This window comes from Babylonia areolata, chromosome 26, assembly GCF_041734735.1.
Source record: "Babylonia areolata isolate BAREFJ2019XMU chromosome 26, ASM4173473v1, whole genome shotgun sequence".
NCBI classification, from domain to species: Eukaryota; Metazoa; Mollusca; class Gastropoda; order Neogastropoda; family Buccinidae; genus Babylonia; species Babylonia areolata.
The window spans coordinates 18,258,494-18,282,278 of NC_134901.1; the positions used below are offsets into that span (position 1 = coordinate 18,258,494).

At 40.9% G+C, this 23,785-nt stretch overlaps 1 protein-coding gene across 2 annotated transcripts; it reads right to left on the reverse strand.

Moving 5' to 3' along the window:
* Positions 1–7,764: 7,764 nt before the first annotated feature.
* On the reverse strand, positions 7,765–23,462 carry LOC143300359 (uncharacterized). 2 transcript variants are annotated; one of them, XR_013057637.1, is made up of 3 exons: positions 22,884–23,462; positions 8,853–14,006; positions 7,765–8,810 (listed from the first exon to the last, which is right to left on the reverse strand). XR_013057637.1 is itself a non-coding variant. In XM_076613968.1 (2 exons), exons 1-2 carry the CDS (start codon positions 22,903–22,905, stop codon positions 11,440–11,442), a joined length of 2,589 nt encoding a protein of 862 aa, XP_076470083.1. In that variant the 5' UTR covers positions 22,906–23,462; the 3' UTR covers positions 8,817–11,439. The 2 variants fall into 2 exon arrangements, 1 of the variants encoding a protein (XP_076470083.1); XM_076613968.1 differs by lacking the exon at positions 7,765–8,810 and having other exon boundaries at positions 8,817–14,006.
* Positions 23,463–23,785: the final 323 nt, after the last annotated feature.

Here is a 23,785-nt window from a genome sequence, read left to right on the forward strand (position 1 = left end):
ATGGTTGTTTGCATACTATTTTCAAGAAGTTTAATGGTTTCCTGGCCTTTGTTAAAATGTAATCGATATGATGATTCCAAGTTAATTTTGAGTAAGGTGTACTCCAAGGAATTTAACAACTTTTTTTTTATATTCCAGGGTGTTCTCGTAAATCTTAAAGGAAGGCAATGTTGCTGGACTTGATCCATTATTAAAAAGCATCAAGTGTGTTTTTTCGGTTGATATTTGCAGACCATTCTCGCTCATATAATTTGCTACTGTGTTTAATTCATTTTGATATAGCTTTTTTTGTGTAATTCATATATCGGGCAGGCGTATTCTTTTTGATTGTAACTTTCATCCACATGCATATATCGTCAGCGTATTGAACCATTACAACATTCTTTGTTAGGTTTTTTTTTGGTAGATCATTCATTAGAATGTTGAACAATATTGGAGCAATTACAGAGCCCTGTGGAATACCTGTCTGTAATGTTCGTGTAGATGAATACGTATTCCCTATTTTAGCCTGAATTTTTCTGTTTTCTAAGAAGTCTTTTATAAAGTTACACATATGTCCCAATAATCCAATCGTCTTCAGTTTTAACATTAGACGTGAATGCCACATGTGTGTGTGTGTGTGTGTGCTTGCGCGTGCGTGCGCGCGTGTGTGTGTGGTCTGTATGTGTGGCTGTGTGTACTGATTTGAGACATGAATTGATTCGCCAAGGCTTCTTCGTCATAGACAGGTCAGGTTATAATGTTTATAGACGGATCTCTCTCTCTCTCTCTCTCTCTCTCTCTCTCTCTCTCTCTCCCTCCCTCCCTCCCTCTCTCTCTCTCTCTCTCTCAGTCTGTGTGTCTCTCTCTCTATTCACATATGTATGTGTGTATATAAAATCAGAAAGACTTTTGGCAGTTTTGCTTTCTATTTCAAACTTTATAAAGATGGCAAATCTCAGCAATTGGAGTAGCATCATCTTCACAGTTAGAACTTGGGTTCATCTTCAAAGTTAGAACTTAATTATTTGTAAGCAATTTTGTATGGTGTTTTAATGTATTTTGAACATGTGTATGCTTTCTGTTGAGAATGTTATGGTGTATTCGCAACATGAGTGTTGTAAATACAGTTATTAGTTGATTTCAATGTTTATTTTGTTCTTTTGTTAAAAGGGGTGAAAGGAAATTAACATCTTGAATCTTGTGTGTGTGTGTGTGTGTGTGTGTGTGTGTGCGCGCACACACATGTGGCCCGATGAGTAATGTTGGGCCTATGCCTTAGGTGATGGATATGCTCCTGTATTGTTTTTGTTTTTGTTTTTTGTTGTTGTTTTTTTGGGGGGGTAGCAAATAATTGTTGCTTTTGGATCAGTCTGCTGCTCTGCACTATTTGAGGTCACATTGAATCTGAAACTCGATCTGTGCATGTGTGTGTGTGTGTGTGTGTGTGTGTGTGTGTGTGTGTGTGTGTGTGTGTGTGTGTTTTCACTATTCTTGATTAATCTTTTGAATTCATTATATTTCTGAATAATTCTATTAACCCAATACTCAGATTTTTGTTGAGTCTCTCTGTTTATGACTGTGCATTTTAGTGTGTATTTTAGGAGGGGGTTGGGTGTTGAGGGAGAGGATTTGTTTTGTCTTTTTTATTTGTGTTTTTTTGTTTGTTTGTTTGGTTTTTATCAAAGACATATGTTTTTCACAAACAAGAAAAAAAGAGATAGCCTTAAATTAATAAACATAAAAGAACTGCAAACAATGACTCCCCACCACCACTGATCCCACCTGCGTGTGAAGCACACACAAATGCAGAACAGAGAAAACAAAAAGAAGACTGGAATAAATAGCTGTTTTTGACTATGTGTGTATACATATGTATGTGTACATAATTACATGCATGTATATGAATGTGTAGTGGTGTGTGTGCGTGTGCGCGAGCACATGCGCGCGTGTGTTTATGTAAGTTTGTGCCTGCCTATGTGTGCGTATGTCTTGAGGGTAGCTGTTAGATACACATGTATGCTAAAATGTATGTATGCATTGTGTATGTGTGTCTGTGTCTGTGTGTGTGTGTGCAGTCACATTTTGGTGTGTGTATGTAACATTGATGTAATGTGTTATGTTAACAAAAGTGTTTTTGTAAAGAACCTAGAGCAGATTTCTGGATAGTGTGCTATATAAGTATCCATTATTATTATTATTATAAATGCAAATTTTGCAACATTGAAGTGTTTACATTTCATTTTTGTTTTTGTTTTTTGTTGTTTTTTTTTGTTTTTTTTTCTTTTGAGAGGAAGTGCAAGGTACCCTGGAATAATTTTAAAACACACTCATAAAGTTAGCCATAAGTTGGATAATGGGGTGGGGGTGGGGGGGGATAATGATAATAATAATATATATAAATATATATATATATATCCCATATTTTATAGCCTTCTGCTGTCATCAGGGCAGTGTCACTTACTGATGTTCACTGTGTCTGGGGCACAGCATTCAGGAAGGCAGAGCCCAATCCTCTCCTTCCACCATTTTGACCCTTGCCCATCCAAAGTCAGCTAGGTATCCATGCAGTCACTCCTGGGTGGAGTGAGGAAAATTAAAATGCCTTTTCCAGGGACACAACAGCATGCTGAAATAGGGCCTTGAAGAACCCTGATCCCAGGTGAACACTGGATCAGAAGTCCAACAGCTGTAACGGATTCTGCCACAGTGCCTGCCTCTGCATGGACTTGCACTTCTTATCTTCAGTTTCATGGCCATTAGTTTTGGGTTATTATGAAGAAATCCAATATGAGATGGAAGCTCCCCAAACAGAAGCCTTGACCCCATTGATTGTGGTCATCACACACCTTTTTTTTTCCTATCCCCACGCATTCCTCTCACCCTTCCTTGACCCTCTCCTCTCCTTCCTCAAAATGCATACACAAAGCATTTGTGTGTGTGAGGGTCCAGCTGTGAGGCATTTGTGAATCTGTGTGTGTGAGAGTGCATGGTTATGCACATATTTATGCATGTATATATTCAAATTAACCCCTTGACTGCCGAACCTTGGTAAAATGGTATCGGTGTGGTGTGAGTTTCTCAAGTGCAGTTGCTACTCTTTGCGTTTTTCACAATGGTGTCATTCACTGATGTTGTTGAACAGACGTAATGCAGTCCCGAGAGGAAAAAGTCCAAGGAAAGAATGGTGACTGACATCATGACCTGTAAGATCTATTGATCTTACCTCAAGGAGGTGAAAACCTGTCACTGACAAGCACGTTTGTCAGCAGTAGTCAAGGGGTTAAATGGAGTGTGGTGTGTGCGTGCGTGCGTGCGTGCGTGCGTGCACGCCTGCCTGCCAGCCAGCCAGTCAGCCTGCCTGTCTTTCAGTGCAGAGAGATGGTGTGTATGCATGTGCACAATTTGTTTAATTGGTTGTGTGCATGTGTGTGTGTTTTAAATTGTTAATTTCCATAAGAGAGTATGTGTGTGTGTGTGTGTGTGTGTGTGTTGGCGCGCGCGCGCATGCACGCATGCATGTGCGTGAACATCTTGCAGACTTCACACATACAGTTCTTGTATCGTCACCAACACATGCACACACACATTCATTTGGCACAGAAAAAATGAAAGGTAACACATTTTTGCCTTTTCTCAGATTTTATTACAATAATTATCTATCCACATATACATATCTGCGTATCTACATCTATGTATATATATACATAATACAAAACATCACATCATTGACAGCTGCAGCCAGTTTCCCCACCAATGACTTATCTTTGCCCCCTGATTGTTTTAAGTGAAGAAGTTCTTTTTTTTTGTTTGTTTGTTTGTTTTTAAATGAATTGAAGCATGTGGCTGAGAGCATTGTTTCAAAAATATTTGGTGCTGGGGAGTGTTTTTCACAGCTGTAAATAGTTAAAAAGTAATTCATTTGTATTTGATTATCAGTGTAATTGTGTGTTTGACGAATCAAGTATTATATAATCTGTTTGGCAAATCCATGTAGTGGTATCCTTGAATCTCTATGATAGGTGTGTGTACTATTATTCTTGGCTTCTTGAGGGAAGTTCTCTATTCGCTGATTTAGATTTTGTTTGGGATTGTCAGTTGTTTTCTGGTAAAGAAGTTCCATGTAGAACCGCTGGACAGTCTGCAACAAGATTTTCATTGAACAGTGGAAGATTCGTTTGCTGTACAGAAATTTTAAGTTGGAGTTGGGCATGCAATCTTCCATTCAGAGCCAGCACAGTTGTATCATCTTGAAATGTTGATAAAATTTTAATGTTGTAATCATGCATGAGACACCAATGGAATAATTATGCTGAGCTGTTGGAATGCCACCGGAGCTGTGATTACATAAAAAGTGAAGATAGCAGCATGAACAGCATTGGTGTTAAGTTATTTGATACTTGAATGCACATCGAGAACAATTTGTTGATTCCAAAGAAAATTAAACTCTAATTATTGCAAAAATAAATATTTGCATGCCTGTAGATTTGTTTGACTGAGACTGACTGACTTTTACAGTGTTGGTTTTCATTTTAAACAAAGATTTTTTTCTTTTATTCTTTATATTTTACAATATCTTTTGCTTATATTAACCCCTTTCCAGACAAATGTGAAATTCACCACAAAGCAAGCTGTACAGGACTATATATGTGAGATTTCATAGCACAATACATAACATTAAATGTCTGCATAACTAATAGTATGTAATATGTTGCTTGAAAAAGAACATGAAATGAATACTCACATATGTGTACATGTGTTGATAATAGCTCAAACTGCATGTTTATGTTTGAGTGTTCTCTCCTACACATATGTGTGTATGTTATCGATGTGTGTGTGTGTGCATGTATGCACCTGTGTGTACACATGTGCATATGTGTGTGCATGAGTATATATGCATGCATTAGAGGCACACATATTTATGTATGCACATGCATGTATGCATGTACATAAAAACAGTGGATTGGTTGCAAAGGTGCAATTAAGACTGTGCACTGTAGTGATAGAAAGAGACTGATGTAATATTTTGTAGTCTAGTCCAGTGCAGTGCAGTAATTACTGTTCTGCACTGTAGTACTTGTGCACCTATGCACATTTCAACATAGTTTGTTGCAAATGAAAGTATGTCATACATATACAGTACATATTAAAACAATTGTTTTATGAATCACTGGGAATTACATCACAATCACATAGAAATATATGGGATGTGTAAGTACTAAATAACTACAAGTAAATGGTATCACATAACATTTGAAAGACAGAAATAACAACAAAAAACATCACAAGTTGATAAAAAAAGAAGAAGAAATATTCCAATACAGAGTATAGTGAGTACTCCCACACTTTCTTTTCATTAATAATATTATTATTATTAGTGTGTGTGTGTGTGTGTTTTATCTTCAGTTTAACGTCTATTCACTATAAGTGTTTTTAGACGGTGTGTGTGTGTGTGTGTGTGTGTGTGTGTGTGTGTGTGTGTGCTCTACTATCATCAGCACCATTTCAGTAGCATTACTCTCATGCCACTCATTCTGAGCCCTGTTATACAGCAACAACAGGTTTGTCAGTCACAGTCTCTGCATTGGCAGTCCACAGGTAACTAATGATGTTAGGTAGACAGGAGGCCACACACCAGAAGAGACTCTGCACTGCTGTTGAGTCACTTCATTTGTGTTCAGTAGTGCCTGTTATTATCTGACATACTTAATACACCACCTACCAAATATGCCATCTACTGACAACTGCAATAGCTTCATCACAGAGCCAGACTTACTAACTACTAATATACATAACAACAAAATTTCAAACGGTTATCACACTACATTAATATGAAAAGTATTTCTAAACTCATAAGAAAGAAGATAATAGACATAGTTTTTAGAATTGCTTATTAGTAACTTAAGTAAGTTAGGGAAAAGTATGTTTTGTTAACATCTATATGATTGTTGTTGATTATATTTATTATGTGTACTCTGATTAAAATTATTATCATATACTTTTTTTCATGAATGAAGATGAAAAAAAGAAGGAGAGAAATGACGATAAATCAATACTTTGTATATTACATACATACCATAAACAATACCATAAACTGATCTCTTTCCTTACTGAATTGTCGGTCACACAGATAAGATGGATTTTTGCAATGGTGAGAAACATACATTAAAAATAATGAAAACCAACAGAATGCATCCAAACATACTCATGCTATGTACACCACTCAGTTCATTATTACAATGCAAACACAAAAAAAAGAAAAGAAAAAAAGGCAAAGTAACAGGATGCATAGATTTGATCTTCCATCTCTGAAATCCTTCAGTGACAAAGCTCAGTCAAAGCATCTAATCTGGCAATGTTTAGCCTAAATAAAAAGTGTGTCTAAAAAAACAGAAGAAGCAGAATAAAGACTGCATTAAGATACACAAAGCTGTATGCATGCAGGAGAGAACATAAACTTGTCACATGTGCAAAACCTGCACTACAGAGATTCACATGTGTGGACAACACCAGCTGTTCAGTCCAAAGTGGGTACAGCACCAGACACAGAAGTGATCCGAGCCACCCATGCACATTCCCCAAGTACTGCTGTCACTGAACTCAACCCTCAAAGTGGAAATGACAGGCCAGCAGACTGGCTGAGAATTAAGGCCCTTGTCAAAAGCCCTTTTCATGATTAAAAGGCTTAATAAAACACACACCAAAAACCCCCCCTGGTCAATAACAAGTTGAATGAATAGGAGAACACTGGCTCACTACACATCAATTCCTTGTTATTTTTGCTTATATACTAACTGACCATGCACACAGGGCCATTTTCAGGACTGCCCAACTGAATGGAAATTCCAGCCACTTCAAACAAAAAAAGCTGTCACCAAAGCGACGGCAACAAAATTTCAGTTTCAGTTTCTCAAGGAGGCGTCACTGCGTTCGCACAAAATCCATATACACTACACCACATCTGTTAGGCAGATGCCTGACAGCAGTGTAACCCAAAGCGCTTGTCAGGCCTTGAGTGCATGCTTATATATTTGTGTACCTATCACAGTGGATTTCTTTGTACATAGTTTTGCCAGAGGACAACACTTTTTGTTTTATGGCAAATAACACAACCGGGAAGGCTGTGCTTAGGATGACAGCCTTTCCGCTTAATTCAGTATCCCCAAATTTGAAAAATAAAAAAAAAAAAAAATAAAAAGGATGAACACACTAAAAATTATGTAAAAGGGTCACAATGGCAAACAACACTGCAGAATGGTCAGCTATGGTGCCCATTAAAGGTGTTTATAATATCACTACTCATTCACTAGAGGAAAAAAGCTCAGACTGCAGAAAAGTAGAGGGAAAAAAGTTCAGACTGCGGAAAAGTAGAGGAAAAAAGCTCAGACTGCGGAAAAGAGAAGAAAAAAAAGTGCCAATTTAAGGATTGCCAGAAAGAAAAAAAAGGGGGGAACTGACTTGACTGGGAAGGCAGAAAATGCAGAAAACAGTTAAGGAAGAAACAAAGAGAACAACAGAAAAGAGGAAATTTCACACACACATGCGCGCGCGTGCACACACACACACACACACACACACAGCTCCCCCCTGCCTCATCCCAACACAAACACACACACGCACACACACACAACACTCCCCTTCCCCCCCACAAACACACCACGCCCCCACCCCCCACCCCCTCCCACACACACACACACACAGCCTCCCTCCCCCCCCTCCCCCCGCCTCACCCCAACACACACCAGCCACCCCCCATCCACCACCCCCCACCCCCCTCTGCCTCACCCCAACACACACACACAGAGTGAGAAAGGCCTCTGAGGAAAATAGGTGTGGTGAAGCTGACACAGATAATCTGTTATAACAGACAGAGTTCTGCAAAAACATAGAAAACTGTGCTGTGCTATAAGCTTGCTAATAATTCAAGGTCTCAAAATTAAAAGCAACAAAAACTATGAAAGTGTCTTACACAATACACATATAATCAACTCTGATTCAAGTCATGCAGTCTCAGAAGAATTGATATGCCATATATCAAAACATCAAAGTACGACAAAAGCAGATTATATTTTATTATTTTTCTCTTTCAAATAATCTACTCAGCAACATCAAATGAAATCACATACAAAAAGGAATCAAAACAAAAAGCAAACTTTACTGATATGAGCATCCCAACCCAACCATAAAAATGGCAAAACAGTCAGTGAAATCCATGTTTAAAATATGTGATGCAACAATGTATCACCAAAAAATAGCACAGCTATTAAATGTTTTTTTTAAAGATTAAAAAAACAAACAAAACACAAAATACTGAAATAATCTAACAGGGAGCAACATCAACGTGTACATATATAACGTGCAAGAATTTTTAAGAATTTAGTAACACAGAGAAAGTGGCAATACATCAATCAATACATGTTGATAACATCAATAACCCCAAAACAAACAAACAAAAAACCCAAAAAAAAGACAAATAGAGTTTACAAGTTTAGCCCATGTATACCACCTCCAGTCAACAACTACACACCCACTACAATCACAAAAATGGCAAAGCAGGCAGTGAAATCCATGCTTAAAATATGTGATGCAACAATGTATCACAAAAAATAGCACAGCTATTACAAAAAAACAACAACAAAAAAACAAAAACTAACACAAAATACTGAAATAATCTAACAGGGAGCAACATCAACATGTACAAATATAATGTGCAAGAAGAACTTAGCAAAGCAATACACGTCAATCAATACACATCAATAACATCAATAACCCCAAAACAAAACAAAAATAACAAATAGAGTTGTACAAGTTTAGCCCAGGTATACCACCACCTCCAGTCAACAACTACTCGCCCACTACAATCAAGAGAACACAGAGACCACTATAATGAGGTGGTGGAAAAGGGCTGGACATGTCATGCTAAGAGAGCATGGTAACAATGTCCTTCACTGGACACCAGACGGTAGACGCAAGAGAGTGAAGGCCAAAGGACACCTGCTGAACTCAAGAACCTCAAGCACACCCGGGGTTCCATTCAGAGACTGATCCAAAGCAGGAAATTAACAAATAATGAGGCCAGGAGATGAAATGATTAACAAATAGTAAAGAGTGGTAACTCTCTCCATTCACAAGGTACACAACTTCAAGTCAGTGCTGCTTATTTACGCTACCGATTCAGCTAGCACACAGGTAAATAAAAGGTACATTGGAACAAAAAGAGGAAGTGTCTGGGTTGTTCCAATGTACCTTTTATTTATTTGTATAGACACGTATGATACTACTACTAGATAGTACATATATGCCGGTGCAAACTCCCCATGTAATGGGCTCCTAGTGCCCCACATGAAACAATACATGTACAATAGTCATAGTGCATGATAACATACGTCTGCACATGAAAAAAAAAGCAACACACACACACACACATCATATATCAGATATCAAGTGTCACGGTTTTTAGGATTTATCAGCCTTTGGCCTCATCATTAGGATTAACACACACACACACACTTTAAATAAGAGTGCGCAATCACTGATGTTATGGCCACCTTCCTACAATTATGGAGTAATGAACTTAGAATCCATATTCCTTCCAGTGTTTATCTAATGAATTCTTAAAATAGTTAAGTGTTCCTGCAGCGACAGTGTTACTAACCACGCATGTTTCTAAGTTGTTGTTTTTTCTGTTTGTTTATTTGTTGTTTGTTTGTTTGTTGTTGTTGGGTTTGTTTTTTGTTGTTGTTTTTTCAGAACGACTAACAGCGCCTTTGGAGGGCCCCAAAACGTCGTTCCCGACGTCACTTTTTCTCATACTACACTCTTCTGGTCAAGACATTCCAGGGAGACCACCCGAGTAAATATTGGTGACAGTTTCAAGGTGGTATCAAAAAGTACGGAAAAAAAAAAAAAAAAAAAAATCTGGGAGAAATGGGGGGGCTGGGAAGTTGGTGGTGGTGGTGAGGCACATGGCTTCACACGAACCCAACGCATTGACTTGGCCTTGAGAAAGCAATCCTGTACGACCCGGGGTGCAGCCATTGAGCAACATGTAACTAAGGGACATTTACCAAATAGCCATGCACACATGCAGCACAGTACCAGTTCCATCGAAGAAAAGTGAACAAGCCTAAAAGGCCTTCAACACTTAAGTTCAAGTTCAAGTTCAAGCCTGACTTGGGATGGCAGCGCCAAATGTTTGCAGACACTGGATCAGTAGTGATTGTAAGTTCAGCTTGTCATGCTGATAAAAAAAACAAAAAAACAAAAACAAAAACAAAAAAACACCCAACTTTTTATTCTTTTAATTTGGAGTGACTGTCCCTTGTCGGTTTTGCTGTCTACTTCGCAGATGGAAGTGTGCAGTAGCGGACATACGATCAGGAGTCAGGGCCAAAAATATGTCACAGCTGCCGCCATTTTGACCATCACATCTCGAACAGCCTTGGGAGAGAACGCAAGCTATTGGATAAAAAAAAAAAAAAAAAGAAAAAAAGCTAGTGGTGGGGGGTAGCTACTGTCAGGGAACCGTAAATAGCCGCTCTAAATTATCCAATGGTCCCTGCATTGATGACTTCTTCCCCCAGTTCACTGGCCATCGCATTCTGTTCCTGTTAATTCTTACCAGAAATTAATTATCGATAAACTGTTCAGTTCTGCTGAATTTTTAAATCTAAAGAAAAAAAGTGGTGTTTTAAAAAAAAATTTTGGCTTTTTTTTTTTTTTTTTTTTTTTTTTTTAGCCTTTTTTTCTGAATTTTTTTGCAAAGCCTTTGCTGTTCCTGACTGTTCTTTCTACAAGGTCCCAGATTCTTAACCCCTGTTATGTATGTCGTTGGTCTGGGTTTTCTGCTGGTCTTGTTTGCACGGCAGGTGTCTGGAACTTCTGTGGTAATTATTATAATAGGCACTTCTGGTATTTGTCTGTTCAGTCCATTCCAGAGTAGTGGCGTGGACGTGTATGATGTTCATCAAGAGGTTGAGTCTCTGTATTTGCAGCATGTAAGTCACACAGATTGAATCCCTGGACCTGTAGTGCTTGGCAATGTACTGGGTGGCCTGGGGTTGGTGTTTAGAATCACCTGAAGCAGCTCAGGGCGACTCAGAGTTGATCATCAGTGTGTTGAATGAAACTTGAGATGAAATAATGAAAAGAGTCGAGTGTCATATACTCAGTACTTGGGACACTGCATTTTACTGACACATACAGACACATGATTGCTTGTTCTGCTTTGCCAGGCTGAAAAAAAAATCTGTTGAGACAATGAATTTATGTTATATCTTTTCAGCAAATTCACTGTCTTGTTATTGCTGTTCAGTGCCGTGAACCATAAAGTGTCATTATGCAGTTGATTCGCTGGTGTTGTATGAAACTTATTTTCTTGTTTGGTTATGATGAAATACAAAAGCGTCAGAGCTTTTCTGGTGAAAAAAAGAAGGCCCAGAAGATGCTTTACACAGCATATTACTCTTCGATGGTCATTTCGACATTGATAAGGAAACTGAAGATTTTACAAATGGAGTCCGCTTCAGTTTCCATCCTTTTCTCAGACTGTGCAGTTTTCAGCTTCTGAAGCTGCTGAGGGGTGCACGGAAGCCGTCGGTTTGCTTTCAGCAACTGGGGAACATGCTCGCCATCCACTAACAAAGTCACCGTTGATGTTTTCGTGGCAATGTTGCGAAGGTAAAATCTTGTTCTCCTGGTGACTTTGCCTCCTGCCATAACCAGAACCATGGTGCTCCTCTTCAGGACTCGCAGTTCTCCTTCAAGATCCAATTTGTTTGGGGCAGCATTTCTACCGGTGGTGGAAACGTTCAGTCCAAACACATCTTTCAGCAGCTCTTGCAGCACTGTGGCATTGGCATGTGATTCTTTCGTCTCCTCATGCAGAATACAAACTTGCCACGTTTCCGGCGTTTCAGATTGACTGCTTTCTGATGAATCAGTGTCATCGGCCTCAGAACTGCTGTCATCATTTTGGTTGGCGCAAGTGGCCTCCATAAAGGCATGTTGGAAATGCAGTTTGGCAGCAAATGGCCTGTTTTGGAGCAGAGCCTGGTGTGCAGCCTTAATGTAGATCTTCATCACATAGTGCTTGTCTTCAAACAGCTGCATTGTGGCTGTGCTGTGCTCTGTATTCATAAGGAGCTTGACAAAGGTTAATGCTTTCTCAAACATTCGGGTCTCCACGCAGTTTTCAATGTAGAGTTTCAGGTATTTGGGATCCTTGGATTTTTCTGGATCCATTAGTTTAATTTCCTGCAGCAGCTCCAGAGACTGCTTGTGGTCTCTGATCAGCTTGTAGAGGCTTGCCTTTTCCTGAAGCTTCCAGTGATGATTGTTTTTGGATTGATCCACGTCTTGCAGCAAAACAGAGAAGGAACTGTACAACTCCCCAAGGTGTTCCTTGATCTCAGGAGACCTTGAAAATATCTCGGATGCAGATGCAAGCGCCCTCTGAAGCATGGTGGTACTGTTCTGCAGCATGCGCTCCTTTTTCGCCTGGTCTGTTTCAGATTCAGCAATTTCTTTCCAGATCAGCCCTATCTGCTCATAGATATTGACCAGGTCGGCAGTGAATAGGTTGTGTTCCTGTTTCATCATTTCCTCAAGAAGCTTCTTTGCTTCTACAAGTTCTCCAAGGCTTTTCTGAAGAATTGCCAGGTCATATAAGGCTCGTGTGTTTTGGCCTTGGCTGAATTCAACAGCTTTCTTGAAATTGTGTAGTACTTCCTTGATGTACTTATCATCTTTCGTGTAACGTGTTACACCTCGGGTCGGTGGCGATTTGATCACTCTCTGCATGACACGCACATCTCTGTTCAGGCTGAGTGGAATGGGGTCATTCATGTTACTGCCTGTTACTGCAGTAGATTCCATTCCACTATGGCAGTGCCGAGATGCATTCCTGTTAAACTGCGAAATCTGTCTGGACTGTGATCTGGCACAGTCGTAATGGTGAGGTTCTCTGGATCCTGCATTCAATCTCTCCAATTGCCTGTAAAATCCTGGAATTTTAACCCTGTCTTTGTACTTTTCGTTGTTAGCTAAAGCTTTGTACGACAAACCCAAATGGTGGTAAGCCGTTGATGATGGTCGAATGGCGAGGGCTTTCTCCAGAAGTTCAACTGACCGCTCTGTTTTTCGACAGTAGCGAAGTATTCTCCCACATTTGACAAGGACGGAGTTATCTGTGGAGTCATGCTGTAGAGCTTTCTCACATGCTTGCTCTACATCCATGTGTGCCACAGAACAAAACTCTCGATTCAAAGTGGGTGTTTTTGATACCATAGACAACAGAGTAGCCAACTCAGAGTAAGTTTTGGCCTTCAGACTCCTGGAGTCACAGTTCTGTGCAATTTCCAAAAGGAATGAGAGAAGATTTCGCAGTTCTGCGGCAATCTCTGCTGATTTCACGGCAGACATGACCTGAGGGGTTGCCCGTAGCAATCGCCTTTTTGTCAAAGCTAAACCAAACTGCCAAAGCTGCTTTTCTGGTTTCCTCGCTTTTGGCAGGACTTCTTCGAACTTAGCAATAGCAGAGCGAAAGAAGCTCGGTCCTAACCGCGTGTAAGTAAATGCTAGCTCAGCTTTGGCTAGCACTACCAGATAGTGAAACCCTTTCTCTTGCGTCTTCATCTCAGTCAGATGCTGGACCAGCTCCTCAGCCTCGGAATAGCGCATCAGATCGTACAGAATGACGGCTTTGTTGGCCAGCGTAACCAGGTTCTGGTGTTGGTCTTTCAGCGTCAGAACCCGCGCAAGCTCCTCCAAAGCATCATCCGGTCGGTTCAGCTGATTCAGAATGTATGCCAGCATGTTTCTGGCACGTGCAGTTTCAATGTTAGTCTCGTAGCCCACAGAAAGAGCAGATTCAAGACCAAGCTTGAGTCGCTCCAGATGATTAGGGACCAGTCGTTCGTCGTGATCTTGCAACTGAAACGTGTGAGGAAAGTCTGCAAGCTGGGCCCGAAACTTGGTCTTTTCTCTCTCTGCCAGGCTGCACGCTTCCATCAAGTCACAAAGGGAATCTGGATAGATAAAATGAAAAATAAAAACAGTTATTCGGCTTCCTATCTATTTGTTTATACATATCTCATGTAAGTATAAAAAGCAACACTCTCTCACTCTCTCTCTCTCTCTCTCTCTCTCTAACATGTCACCACCATACCTCAGTGACCTTGTTCAACGGGCATCAGAGCGTTACGATTCAGATAATTATATTCTGCCTCGTGTGCGCATCGATTTGTACAAATCTAGCTTTGCATTTTTTGGACCATCTGCTTGGAACTTTCTTCCTTCGTTCATTAAGACGTGCGATTCATTACGTTCCTTCAAATCAAACATACGAGAACTTATGCTCTACAAACAATAGGCCCACAAAGCTTGTTTGTTTGTTTTTGTTGTTGTTTTTTTAATAACCAGCTAAAAAATACAAAAATCATGCTTTTTCCGTGAAGTTTGTATCTATACCTACATGCAGTGAATTTATTTTATTTCTACCTTTGTGCTTTGTTCTTACTTGTTCGCCTGTAAATTGGATGTTATTACCTGTAACATCTGCATCAGCAAATTAATCACTTTTGTATATGTGCAATGGTAAAGTTGTGCTTCTCTATTTTCTTTATGTCCGCTATATGTTTCTCACCTCGGTCATGTCTCTGTATGTGCATAAGTATATATATATATATATATATATATATATATATATATATATGTGTGTGTGTGTGTGTGTGTGTGTGTGTGTGTGTTGGGTGGAGAGAGTGTGTGCATGTGTATGGATATGAATGTATGAATGCGTTCGTTTTATTACTTTTTACGATGTTAATGATGATGGCGGTGATCATTCTTCGTTGTAGCAGCAGTGGATGTAGCAGTGTTAACAAAATTATTAATTTTTTGTCGTTATCGTTAATGTTGTTATTGTTATTGTTGTCACAAGGACAGATTGGAAGACTGGGCGATGCCTAAAATCTATATCCTTGAGTAATAAAGTTTTTGAATCTCTCTCTCTCTCTCTCACACACACACACACACACACACACACACACACACACACACACACACACACATCTCTCACTCTCTCTGTATTATATATATATATATATATATATATATATATATATATATATATATATAGAGAGAGAGAGAGAGAGAGAGAGAGAGAGATTGATAGATATAGCTAGATAGATAGACAGATATATCTTTGGCCACGTGCTCACTGAACATATGCATGAGCACATGGAACTGATTTCTAGGTGTGCCGCCCCCCCCCCTCCCCCTTCAATAAAAAGACACGACAGAAAATCACATGTTGTACATCTGATAACTGATCCATGGAACCATCATTGACGATTCTCGAATGAAGGTGCAGGGAAACAGAAATATTTTAACACCAATTACCGAGTGACTCCCATGTATACTGATTATGTAGTTGAAGAGGGAATATATCTTAATTTCACGTCTTTTCACATGTATGTATGTAGATATGTATGTATGGATGTATGTATGTATATATATATGTGTGTGTGTGTGTGTGTGTGTGTTTGTGTGTGTGAGCGCGCGCGCGCGCAGACTCAGTGATTTCATCAGTGCAGGTATAAATAATCATATATAACTCAGTGAAACACTACGTGCGTGCGTGCGTGCGTGCGTGCGTGCGTGTGTGTGTGTGTGTGTGTGTGTGACACATATTAATTATATTTAAAAGGAGATCAAGAGAGAGAGAGAGTGTGTGACACACACACACACACACACACACACACACACACACACACACACACAGATGCAAGACAAACAAAACCATATAAACGATCGAACTGAATACACAAAATCGTACTCAGTTGCACAAGTACACAATTATAACCAGTATCCAACAACAAACATGCTGCCGGAAACCATCTCCTCGCACTCTACCCCCCGCCCCCCATTAAAAACAACCAGAAAACAACAACAACACACACACACACACACACACACAAACACACAAAACAAAAAAAAAACAACAACAACAAAAACAACAACCCCCCCAAAAAAAAACCAAACCAAAAAAAAAAAAAAAAAACCACCACCAACAAAAACAAAACAAACACGACGAACTGCTACACCAAGAACAATAACCTATTGCCGCAAGAGTTCTCATTCCCTCCCTTTAATAGGTCGTCCGGAGAGAGCAGGGATTTTCCATGTGGGTAAATTTGGGTGCAGGCATGTGAGCGCTCACTCCCAGTTTCATAACTTGCGCAATGTAGACAGAAGAAACTAAATAAGTAAAATTGTTATCTCGCTACACGAACACGCTATTTAATACGTTGCTCTTGAGAATGGCCCCAATACAATGTTATTGTTCCATGGGTTTGAAGTCACTGATCTACTAAAAATAATTATTATCTTTAATATCACTGGTTTGGAGCGTGCTGATGCACTCCGGCAGTGATTTTTTTTTATTTTTTTTTTCGTACGAGTATCGATTCATGTGTGTCAGTGAACGCATTAGATATTTTGTCGGAAGATAGCATTTATGATGGTTTTTTTTATTTTTTTTTTATTTTTTTTTTTTTATAAATTATAATATATATATATATATATATATATATATATATATATATATATATAATGTCAGATGTCCATTTGACTGGACTCGATCATGTTGGGCGTCACTTGACGGAGCCACAGCTTGTACCCTGGCCGGAAATCGTCAGTGCCATATAAAGAATCAGTTTTATTATTATTATTATTATTTTAAATGGTGTGTGTGTATGTGCGTGTGCGCGCGCGCGCGCGCGTGTTTGTGTGTGTGTGTGTGTGTGTGAGAGAGAGAGAGAGAGAGAGAGAGAGTGTTTGTGTGTGTGTGAGTGAGTGTGTGTGTGTGTCTGTGTGAATAAGTAATGTTATTCGCGTAGTCTTTGAATCTGTTTAATATTTTTGTGCGTTGATTAAAAAAAAAAGTTGTTGTTGTAAGTTGTTGCCTGTTTAGCTGTGTTTAATGTTTCTCAGTTGAAAAGCGCTTTGACTGGCTGAGTTCCCTTTAAGGGAGGAAAACGCTCAACACCAGTACGTATTTATTATTAGTAGTAGTATTTTCGCCGGGTTTCATCGAGTTTCTCGAGTAGTCCTCTCTCAAGGCCTGACTAAGCGCGTTGGGTTACGCTGCTGGTCAGGCATCTGCTTGGCAGATGTGGTGTAGCGTATATGGATTTGTCCGAACGCAGTGACGCCTCCTTGAGCTACTGAAACTGAAACTGAAACTGAGTAGTCCTCACTGACTGCGTTCACCGCGGGACAATCCATATCTGCAAGGCAGATGCCTGACCAGCAGCTTAACCCAACGCGGCGCTTATATAGTCAAGCCTTCAGGGCTTGCACGGCTATAATTATCATATATTTGTGTAGGCTACCCATCAGATTGGATTTCTTCAATAGAATTTTGCCACTGATCAGAGGACAACACTCTCGTAATAAGTTATTTTTCAGTGCGCTAAGTGCGTGCTGCACACATGACCCACTCGGTTTATCGTGTCAACTTGACCAAATGACTAGACGCCGCTCAGTTTGATTTTTCAGACGAGGCTTAGGAGAAAGGGCGAGAGCGGGATTCGAACCCATGTAAAAACTGTGTTCTGAAAGTGTTGTGGTTCGTTTCTATTCCAATAGAGAGAGGGGAGCAGACAGGGGGATATAGGATCAACTAATGATGCACTCACTCACTCTCTCCTCACATCAATAGCAGGGCCACATGGAGTGGTTTTTTATAGAGTGTTTACTTTATAATACAGCACACACACTACGCAGTTCACCCTACTTAGCAAAAGCAACACACACTAAGGCAGCACACACTGCCTACTTCATGTACTTCCTACAAGCAGCACCTACAAGCAGCACACAGCCCAACAAGGATTTCCTTGCACTTAACATCACGGATCAGTCAGTCAGCCTTTGTCAGTCAGTTTTTCTGGGAGACAGCTAAGAACTGGCTGTGCTGACTGGTTTTATCCCTTCCCACAACATACTGTGCATACTAATGCAAGCTACAACACTCACTCCCCCAACTAGTTGAACTGAAATAACCAATCTTTGCTTGTCCAAGTGACGCTATGTGAATGACTGACAGATTCACTGCTAAATCCCAATTCGTCCAATTCAACAGAATGATCTGATTTCCTACAATTCTACCCACTTGGCAAAACACATTCTATGACGACAAGTTCACCCGTTTATGTCACAAACAGATTGGGGAGACAGGACAATACAACTCTCGGCATGTTAACCAGCGTGATCAAAGTTCACATTAGCATAAATTCTCCCTAGCTTTCGTTTTGAAGTCCCGCCATCCACCTCAGCTGTGTTTGTGAACGGGGAGACAGTTTCAGTTTCAGTAGCTCAAGGAGGCGTCACTGTGTTCGGACAAACCCATATACGCTACACCACCTGACGGGGGAGACAGGGAGACGGGGAACGACTTGAAAGACAGGCCGCCACACAGGATGTTCCGACATGCCGACACAAGCATGTTTTGAACACGCCGACATCTGTTTCAGCACGGGGATTGTGGCAGACATCACATAACCGCACGTGTTCCTACAGCTGGGGCGGGTGACGCAGCGTCGCTGACCAATGAGGGCCGACTAGGGAGTGGGGGTGCGGAAGGGGGGAAGGAGGGAGGGTGGCGCGGTGTCGGCGCTACCTCAGAGACTGGACTTTGGATGGAGCGGGAAGGGAGATAAGAAGGGATGGAGAGGGAAGGGGGACAGAGTGTGGGTGGTGGGGGGTAGGGGGGGGGGGGTGACACTGTTGGCACACTATAACACCCAGATCCTCAGGAAAGAAAAAAGAAGCCAAGAGAGTAAAGAATTAAACAACAATAAAGAGACGCACGTAACTCATCAGTGATACAATTTTTACAAAGTTAATGCTACTTGTGCAACCGATTCATCTAGCATACAAGGTCGCCTAAATAAAAGGTACATTGGAACTAACCCACACAACTTCCTTTAAAAAAAAGAAAAGAAAAAAAAAGAAAAAGAGTTATCACTCTTTATCGTTGTTTAATTCTTTGCTCTCTCGGCCTCATTGTCCTTTCATTTCCGGGTCGAAAATCCATCGAGGCAACCATGTGTTTCTTCTAATACTATGGCCGCACATTCTGTGTAGCATATTCAGGATTAAAAGGATATGCCAGTCTATAATAAAAAAACGAAAGCTAATTTGTGTTCGCACATTTCTTATGTCATTGCTGCTGTGTGTACACACATGTTATGATTCATACAAGAACAAGCCAGAAGCTTCCTTTTTCAGTTGTCTTTGTGTTTTTTTAGGAAGTGTTTGTTGAAAGTGAGGGAGGAGTGGGAGAGGGGGAGGGAAAGGGCGGCGGGGAGGGGGTTACACAACAGGCATGCAGAATGTGGTTTGATGCTGTATTTCAGCTACAGGCAACTGACATTATAACATCTTTAAACGGACTGAAAGGAAAACCAAACCGTATATAGAAAGGAATTAACGTATTAGAAGGTTTTTAACGGACTGTTTCGGGCTTTATTTTCATGAAGGATATATGCTGCGTATTGAATACTCCCGAAAGTGCATGTTCTTTCTGTACAGTACTGATCTTGGCCGACACATATTTTATTTCCTTTTATTTACTTATTTATCTGTTTAGTTATCTATTTATTTAATTGAAATGAAGGTCAGTGGTGGATGTCGGTGGTCACGTGGAAGAGGGCGTCATATCACATGCAGTAAACTGCAACATTAATTAACCGTCTGTTGGTATTCATCTTCTATTCAGTAAACCATCCCCACCTCGAGCTCAGGTTCCTCAGTTCTGCAGCTCGCACGCGCATCACTGAGTGTGTGTGTGTGTGTGTGTGTGACTGAGTCAGTGTGTGCGCATATACCGCGGCCACCGTTGATGCATCAGTGTGCGCGCGCGGCCTTTCATGTTTCAGTGTGTGTGTAATGCGTGTCACTGCCGGTGTGTGTGTGTGTGTGTGTGTGTGTGTGTGTGTGTGTGTGTGTGTGTGTGTGTGTGTGATTTAGAGACCAAGAGAGACAGAAGGTACATGAAATGGAATTTTTAAAAAAGGACAAACTTGGTCAGTACTGAAAAGATAAACACACACACACACATTGCACACACACACACACACACACACACACACACACACACACACACACACACAGATTCAGATCTCGAACTCAATGTTTTATTGGCAGTGATATAATAAGACAAAGGCTTCTTTACATCATATCCTCAGTACTCATGTCCTAAAGATAAGAAGAAGAAGAAGAAATAACAGACAAATAAGAAAGGAAGAGAGGGCGAGAGACAAACAGGGCAGTACTGAGAAAGTGTACCGACTGTAAACACAAGAGGAACCGTGCACGGTAATGATCATAATATAGCACTTAACATAAACCTGTCACTGTGTGCACAGCCTTGTGATGAAAGAAAAACAAAAAAACAAACAAACAAACAAACATTCGATCTTCGTGTCACCTCAGTAGAAAGAGAAGAGGCGCAAGGGGAGAGGGAGACTTGAACACACAACCCTCATTACGCCACCCCCCAAACCCCACTCCACCCTCCCACCCACCCCCGAACTGATACGAGTGAAAGAACGAAGAGGAGGGATGGGGGAGAGAGCTGAATAAAAAATTATTGTAGAACTGGAGGAAGGTGTGTGTGTGTGTGTGTGTAAGGGGTGGTGGGTATATATTCATATTTGTCGATGAATCGCAAATTAAAAAGCCTGGCTATGTAATACTGACTCGACAACAGATCGAAAACCGGTTGTAAAAGTCGAGTGGCTGTCACCAGGAGTGACCTTGCCATTGGGTTTGTGAAGTGTGTCTATTTTTATCCTGACCTGACCCAGTCGGTTTCGTGAAAACCACCACGAACCGAAAGTTGGCACTGTTCCAGGCAGACTCAACGAGAGAGCGAGAGAGAGAGCGTGGAGTGGAGGGGTGGGGTGGACAAGGGAGGGGAGACACATAACACGATATTCTTTCTATATTCAAAGAATTGTCGCGGCGATAATTATGTAGTAGGTACACACACACACACACACACACACACACACACACACAGACGCAGACACACACAGACGCGCGCGCGCGCACACACACACACACACACACATATACACACACTCACTCTCTCTCTCTCTCTCTCTCTCTCTCTCTCTCACACACACACACACCCATATATATATATATATATATATATATATATATATATATATATATATATATATATATATATATATATATACTTCTTTATGAAAAAAAAAAAATTATCATTTTATCATTATCATTATTATTATCATCACCATTGTGCATGTGTGTTGTCGGTGAGTGTGTGTGTGTTTGTGTGTGTGTGTCAGTGTGTTTGTGTGTGTGCGTGCATGCGCGCGCGCGCGCGCGCGCGTGTGTGTGTGTTCACATGTGACGGTGTGTGTGCCGATTGTGTGTGCGTGTGTGTGAATTAATGAGACAGAGACAGAGAGAGAGGGGTGGGGGTGGAGAGGAAGACATCTCTGAGTTAGTCCATGCGCTGCAGGAAACAACAACAACAAGCACACACACACAACAACAACAACAACAACAACAAAAACCCGGCAGACTGGTTAAGTTGCACATGAATGGAAACACTGATTCAGACGGAATGTATATTACAACAGGCGGAGTACGTTATTGTCACGATAAACTCCATGCATTTCGCACACTCAAGTTCAGTCAGTCCACAGTGACACGTCACGTTGTACATCTGTGGCCTGCGTGTCTCAACTTGCTTTGTGGCACAAACCCAGGCAGTGCACACTGAGGGGTGTGTAAGTAGTGACTCGGAGATAACGATAACACAGCGGAGTTAGTAAGAACACAAGGCAGAAAGAGGAGGAGGAGAGAGAGAGGGTGGTTGTGTAGTTTGCGATAGTGGGGCGTGGGGGGGGGGGTGGGGGGTTACAGTGGAGGGAGTGAGGAGATATGGCCGCCACGGGGTCGTGAGTGAGAGAAAGAAGACACTGCATGGGAGTCAGTGAGCCAATGTAAAAAATAATCGATAATGATAATAATACTGTTACCTGTAAGCGAATATTTATTGCGTTTAATATCTAAAAACAACAACAACAAAAAAACAACAACCTGGTAGCCCCAATCGCCCTACAGTAAAACTGACATGCAAATAGCTCGATCCCCTCCCCTCGCCCTCTCCCCCTCCCCTCCTCCGACCCCTCCTCCCCACCTTCCCGGCCCCACTGGAAAAACAACAACAACAACAAAACATGATAAAGAGAGAAAATAAAGACTGAGTACAATGAACTGACGCAGCCCATTCCCACACATTTCGCAAATACGAGGTTGAAACGAAGAAAACAAATTGCCTTTCACAATTTCAATATCAGTACAGAAAAAAAAATGCAGGTACGATTTTACAAAATTGTGACTCGAAGACAATGCCTAATTTACTGTCGATCTTAACTGAAATATAAATAATAACTGGCCCCGCATGACATACATCATGATGTCAGTCACAGGTCGTCATGCCATGTCTACCAAAATATATAAGCAAAACAAAGATGGCGGCTCTTGCTTGGAAAATAGAAACACTACAGAATGCCTTGCGTCTATTCAAGTTTCTACAGCTCACAGTCTTCAAAGACTACAATGTTGTTACACCACTGACTTGATCACCGATGAAAATAAATGCTGCTTTTAAACAGATTCACAATGCATCGCGAAACCGAGGTGTGCATCAGTTAAAAAAAAAAAAAAAAAAAATCCCAACCGGTGTTTCCCCCAACAAGACAAACAAGGACACAGAGCAGCTGTTGTTGTTGTAAAACACAAGCATTGCAAATCATCTATACAGTGCACGTTCAAGCACTGAAACTTGTTCAACAACTTACCTGTGTCGGGTGGGCGATCCATAATGATTATGAAGAAAGGATCTTGGTTGATGTGAAAAGAAATACGGGAAATTCACAGTCGTGCAGCTGAACTATCTGCAGTAGATCGCATAGCTTGCTTGGTTTACTGCACTGCACATCGGAGGCTCTGTCGCGAGTGTCTGCAGCTCGACTTGTCTGCACACACACAGGCCAGACGAAGGGGATTCCCCTCCACGAAGCTCTTACCTCCCTTTTATCAGCACGTGACAGCCATTCTTTTTTGACTCACTTGTGGAATGTAAGAATACAATAAACACAAGCCGCATGCAATAAAATAAGGCCAAAAGGATACGCTGAATAGCCGAAAAAAGCGTAAGACGAGACAGAGCGTAAACCTGACAAGATGGCGTGGAGAGCCTTGGCCAAAGGAATGATTAAGCGCTTATAGTTTTTAGAGGCGTTTGATTGGCTGAGAGCGGTGGGCCCATCTTTTCACTGTTAGCCGCGCGAAATTTGGCCAAGCAGAGCAAACCAATAGGCCTAGTTTGCATCAGTTTGACATGGTACAGTATATGACACCAAACATGGAGTATAATACAAACTCCTCCTTTTAACCCGGTGTTCGGTTGTCTCTCTCTTTCTCTCTCTCTCTCTCTCTCTCTCTCTCTCTCTCTCTCTCTCTGTCTCTGTGGTGGTTGGGAGTGGTGTTATGTTTACATATTCTTATCAAAAATCATAATGCAGGATACAATTTCTGCATTCACCCATTTTCACAGACAGGCTTTTTTTTGTGTACCCAGCCATTTAGGCAACCATATTCTAGCTTTAGCTGGGTACATGGGGTTATGTTGATGTTTCCATAATTCATTGAACACTGGCATGGAATTCAGGGTCTCTAAGGTTTTGATATTGTGTGTACA